Below are 6,200 nucleotides of genomic sequence, written 5' to 3' on the forward strand. Positions count from 1 at the left end.
AACGCCTGGGGCAGAGCAGCTGCGTTGCTGCTGGGTTGCTCCAGTAGCGCCGAGGAGCCGCGCTACTGGAGCAACCCAGCAGCACCCCAGCTGCTCTGCCCCAGGCGTCCCCAAGTCAGCCTGCTGAAACTGACCAGCGGCTGACTACAGGAAGCCCGAGGCAGAGTTGCTCTGCCCCAGGCTTCCTGGAATCAGCCGCTGATCAGTTTCAGCAGCAGCTGACTTGGGGACGCCTGGGTTTCTTAAGTTGAATCTGTATGTAAGTCAGAACTGGTGTCCAGATTCAGCCACGGTTGAAACTGATCAGTTTCAGCAGCGGCTGATGCCAGTTCCGACTTACATACAGATTCAACTTAAGAACAAATCTACAGTCCCTATCTTGTACGTAACCCGGGGACTGGACTGCCTGTACTCTGTCTGTTCAAAACTCAATCCTTCTAGACATCTAAAATAAAGATCATCAGATACTAGAGCCACGATATTGGGAGATTCTCCCATAATGCTAGGATAAAAAGGGAGAGTTTAACCCTTTGGCACCAAGAGTCACCTAATGTGACTGTGGTTTCGAACTTGGCATTAAATGTCAACCTGGGTAGCTCTAGCGCTTTCAGATAAAGGCATTATGGGTAACTGCTGAATTTGCTGATTAAACAGGAGGCCTACTTCATTTGATAAAATTCATGGAACCACACTAGGGAGGGAAAAAAACTGCTAGCTACTGAGGCATTTTTCAAGGGAACCCATCAAATATCATCATAGTAAATATCTTGCACAACTACTGAATGTTTCCTCTGAGGATGGCCAAGTGAGAGCACACAGATTGGGTCTTTTCACTATTACTCCTTACCAAACTATCTTCCTTATCCACGCAAAGGTTCCTTCACTTCCCTCAGTAAGAGATTGGAATTAAGACCTGAAGAAGGCTAAATTCCAAGCCATTTGAGAAAACTAGAACTTTTATGGGACTGTGCTGAATTCAAAAGGGACAGATTGGGGAATAAAAAAGGACATCCACTTTAAAAATAGCTACCACCTCCACTGATCAAAGGGATAAATTTCATGCCGATAAGATATAATCACAGTTGAGGCCTATAAAGGAAGACTTACTTACACAAGCAGTAAGGTTGATGGTGAGGTAATGGGAAAGGCAAAAGGCCACAGATATTTGGAGTGTGTATTTGCCAGAAAATGGCATTTTGCTCACTATAGCACGAGCATGCAGCTTGATTAAATCGGACCCAAGTGATTAACATTGTTTGTTACTTTCGATTTGCGAACAGACTCAAAAGTTACAAACCTGTCAACAGAAAGCAGAACCATAATTAAGACACCAACCCACCAAATGCTTACACGTGCACATGGGAAGTTGTCCCATTGGCTTCACTCGGACTATTTACATAATTTATGCGTGCGCATAAGTGTTTGAAAAAGTGGAGCATCCACTTGTATTGGATTTGTACTAATCAGCTGGACCCTGGCCAACAATAAAATAGCCTCCTGATCACCAATATTTCCAGCTGTAAATAATTACTGTCTGCCGATGTGGATGCTGAAACAAGCAAAGGATATGGAGAAATGAGGAGGCTACAATGTTATGAACAACAAACTAGAATGTATCACCCAACGCTATGCCACACGTTTATTCCAGTGATCTGAAATGGCACCAATAGACTCTGAGACCCTGCCTTGAAAGTGAGTGTGAGCACCATACCTTCTCTACACACACTCAGGACAACCGAGGAACTCTGACGATACCAGAATCCCAATCTCCTCCCCTCTTCCTTGGCAGAGGAGAGGAGAGCTACAAGCCACACCAACCATAAAGGCTCACCCCTGTCATTATGTTTCATTAGTCCCCAGGACCAGTGTCCAAACCACCCATTATGCTTTAGGGCCCAGTGGAAAACACCTTTGAACCCACCAACTGCACCGGAATCTAGTACAGTGGCAAGAATTGTAATTTAAAGTCCCCAGAACCAAACCTCCTGGATGCCAAGTGAAAAAAAAATCCACTCAGCTGTTTGCCAGTGTCTCCACACAGGGAGGATGTATCTTGCAGACCCCGTAACTGGGGACCAGCCCAGCCCCCAGCACTCTTCTCAGAAATCCCTCATATTAGGGAAAGGAAGGACAAACAGGGCTACTCCAACTTCAACAGCAGGCAAGAGCCAAGACCCCAGCTCGTACTGCCCTATGGCAGCTGCAGTGGTTGGGATAAACCCAGATGCTGCCTGTGATTCCATGCAGAAAAGGAAGGAGGGCAGAAGTTTGAAGCAGCAGCCCCCCAACTACTATAGAAAAAAGGGATTGGGACAGAGCAGGAAGGATGATGAACATTGTCTCAAATCCCCTCAGCCAAAATCCCCCGCAGTAGGTTGTCTCCACTGTTCCCCATTCCCACCCAAACTCCACCCAGGCTTGCAAAGTGGCCAGTTTATTTCTCTAACAGGGGTGGGGAACCTTTTCTGGGTCGGGGGACGCTGACCATAGAAAAAAAATCAGTTGGGGGCCGCACATAAGTGAAAAGCAAAAAAAAAAAAAAAAAAAAAAACCAACAAACCCTCCCTGATGTGACCCCTGACTGGAAAGGAAAAAGACACTCCTCACATTCCCCTCACACACCAGAGACTAGGAAGGCCCACACTAGTAGATTGTGTGTGTGCCAGCCCCACAGGGGAACACTGGGGGGAGGGGCTCCCCAATGCTTGGGGAGGGGACCCTGAGCCCCGGAGCTGGATCCAGGCAAGCCAGGGGCCGCATCCAGCCACTGGGCCTTAGGTTCCCCACCCCAATCTACATCACAAATTGATGTCACATTTAAATGTACATCATATTCAGCACTTTGAACATATACAAGAGTCCCTGAATCTCCCCCACCCCCATTTACACAATGGGGTCACTGCTAACCAAGAACCTTAACAACTGACAAGAGAGTCATGGCATGGCATTTGGATGTGAATGAAGATTTCCACTTTTCCCCGCAGTACCTAACCAGAAGGGCTACCCTAAGTATCAGCGGGTTAGTAGTATGCATTAGTGCCGTTGTGGCTATTTGGCAGGTTGAGTGTGGCTAGTTTGCTACAGCGGTAGCGTGGCTAGTGCTTCAGAACGGATTGAACACTGTGGCATTAAGTACAAATTATCTACTAGTTTTTTATATTTTTCCAGCTAATTGTTACACCTCGCTGTTATATAGGGTCTCATATTTTTCTTTGCTGTGGTTATACAAATACTTTCCCTGTGACTACCTATTTATTTCCAAATATGTCTATACTGGGATTGTATGATTGGATGAAATTCTCTCATCTTTATGATGCAGGTCAAACTAGATAGTCATAATGGTTCATACGGGCCTTAAAAATTTGTAATATATAGCTTTGTCTAGGGACCCTTTGTGCTTTCTGCTAGATAGACCCTCTCTGACTGTTCGTTTCACCCTAACACAAAACAAAAAAATAGCCTGTGAACTGCAGGAATCATTGAATGTGTGCTACTCAGTTGTTCATAACAACATTGTGGCCTGCTCTTTCTAATGATGTATCAGGCCAGACTTTTGCTTACATTAAGGCCACTTTATGCTGCTCTGGCAGTGTAAAGTGACCCTCATATAAACAACAATCCAGCCTATTTTACCACAATTATAGTAAATACTATTGCAGCCCATTTGCCCTTTTGAAAAAAAAATGGTAATGCTGATGAGATGGAAAGGATTTTTTCCACTGAGTGTGAAGGAACTCCAAGCAGATATTATGGATTTAACACTCTATCTTCAGGAGAAAAAAGAATCTAATTTTTCTTCAACAATGTAAAAACCTGTGATTTCTCTTCCCCCTCCAACCACAGCACAGTTGGGTTCTAAAGCCCTCTTGATGGAACACATTCATTTTTGTTTTATTTGCTTTTATATGAAACAGCCTGACCTTTGCTTCCCTTTGTGGGTTCTTTAAACTGTTGTTTTGTTCAGTGCAGTGGTGCTTTCTATTCCATGCTGTCATTTAGATTCTCTTTGCAATCCCTATGATTAGAACTGTTTTGTTGTGTATTTCACAAATCACAAGCCTTGCGGTTGTAAGAAAAGCTAGTAATCAGCATGAAGTTTGCCAGCCAACACGAAAATTCACTTTTTTGTGTGTGTGAAAAAGAACCAACTTGGCCAAACGCAAGAGGTAAAATCTCCAGAAAAAAATGCACGCTCTTTGGCCTGCCTAAGATTTTTCCATGAATACTCTAAAGCATCCAGCAGAACATAGTTACAACTAAGCAAACCAAAGGCACTGGTATCTAAATGTAAACATTATTATTAGCACTCAGAGGCCTTTTGGAAGGTTATAATAACTAGAGCAGAGTGAATAACTTTTTTTTTTAGTTTGGTGACTGAATTTTAAAAAAAAACCTGAAAAATAATTTGGTTTCTGTCAACCTGAAATAACAATTTTGTAGTTTTTTTCTTGGCAATAAAGAACAAAACAAAAAACATGGTTTAACAAAATGTTTCCTTTAACCAGAAAAGATTAGGGGGCTTTTTTGGGGGGAGGAGGAACTGAGGGTTTTATTAAACTTTTGGAGTGAGGGGTTGGTAAGTCTACCTAACATTCTAAACAAATATTGTTTCCAAAGTCAAAACTTTTAACTATGAAAATACTGAAATGAAACATTTAATGCTTTTAGAATTTGCTCCCCTCATGTTCTTCCAGCCAAAACTATTTGCCAAATCATACCAGCAAATAAATTATTTGCCGTAAGAAATTCAGCCAGCTATAGTATTATGTATGTAATGAATTAGCCCTTCTATCCCTCAAGTACAATTTTATCCTCCCTGAAATACAGTAAAAATTAAATACTGGAGCAAATATGCCCAACAAGCACCGGTACTACTGCGTTTACGAACAGACCATCAGCATGCTAAGAGATCACAGCCCTGCCTGAGTATATTTAAATGAGAATACCAGCCTTGGCTCATGGGAGCAATATGAATAAAAGTTTAAAATATAAAAGGTCATATCCTGAATGGAGCTGAGTGCTTATTGAGAGTGCTGAGCAATCACTGCTCAGAGACATGCAGGATCCGGCCTCTATATTTCATTTTATTAGTAAAGCAATTCCAGCACCTTTCTTAGATTCTTTTCTATTTTGTGAATGGGGAGGGGGATCTCTATACAGCTCAGCAAGGGAATCTGATAATCACTGCACATGGTAACTTCTTCCAGAGATTGCTGATGTACTCACTTTGGCAGCGCTAATGACTGTGGCAGTGTAAGACTGAATGTTGTCTCCACAGGCTCCACCACGGGACTGATGGCACCGGATCAGCTGCGAGAAGAAAGACAGCCAGCAAGTCACTATTATTAAACTACACAACCCCGTAACCCATTAACATAGCTCTTATTTATCCTGTACAGTGGCGTGCTTTTTCATACAAATAGCAAAAAGCCCTGCTGAGACACTTAACCCCTTTTTATAATCTTCTGGGTGCCACCCAGACTGTCGCATGCTCAGCTTCGGTTTTCAATTACCAGATGAGTAGTCCCTAAGAATTTATAAACTTTGAAATGGTGGGATTTTGGGTCTGGCAGCGTTACTGCAAATAAATTTAAATGAATATAATCAACGGCTTTAGCTATGTCTATGTAAGATTAAATATTTGACATCCTAAGAATTTGGATGTGGCTTCTCCCTCTCCATTTTTTTTTTTATTATTATACAGGCTTCAGCAAGCAGAAAAATGACAAAAGGAAAAAACTAGCTACATGCACATTACTAATATTTGGGGCTTTGTAGCTATCATGTATGTCTGCACTTGCGATGCTTCTAGACTGTTTTTCTTTTATTATTAATAAAGCAAAACAGGACACCTCTAGCCCCTATCAAACAACTAATGAAGCCTGCTGATTCAAAACAATGCCAAATGAGTGACTGATATTTATGTTGCCACACAGAAAATGTCAACTCTGTAGCTGCTCCTTCCTACCATTTTGGTTGAAAAATCACCCTAAGCTGTATCTTCTCAAGCTCATGTGAAGAAGTGAATTTTGCCCAAGGAACCTCATGGTCCTATATATTTTTGTTAGTCTCTAAGGCTACATTTACACAGCAGAGATATTTCGGGATACTGAGGTATCCCACAATAGCTACTCCATGTCTTAGAAACGCACCCGTTATTTTGAAATATTTTTCGAAATAACAGGTGCGCTATTTCACCA

The 6,200-nt window shown here is 42.2% G+C and overlaps 1 protein-coding gene across 14 annotated transcripts in view; it reads right to left on the reverse strand.

The window, feature by feature from the left end:
* Positions 1 to 6,200, reverse strand: part of BCAS3 (BCAS3 microtubule associated cell migration factor) — a 593,281-nt gene that overhangs the window by 464,850 nt on the left and 122,231 nt on the right. For all 14 annotated transcript variants that reach the window (XM_075904719.1, XM_014581354.3, XM_075904717.1 and 11 more), the window contains one exon: positions 5,227 to 5,310. In XM_075904719.1, coding sequence (XP_075760834.1) covers positions 5,227 to 5,310 — 84 coding nt within the window. The remainder of the gene's footprint in view (positions 1 to 5,226; positions 5,311 to 6,200) is intronic.

This window comes from Pelodiscus sinensis, chromosome 21 (genome assembly GCF_049634645.1).
Source record: "Pelodiscus sinensis isolate JC-2024 chromosome 21, ASM4963464v1, whole genome shotgun sequence".
Lineage (NCBI taxonomy): Eukaryota > Metazoa > Chordata > Testudines > Trionychidae > Pelodiscus > Pelodiscus sinensis.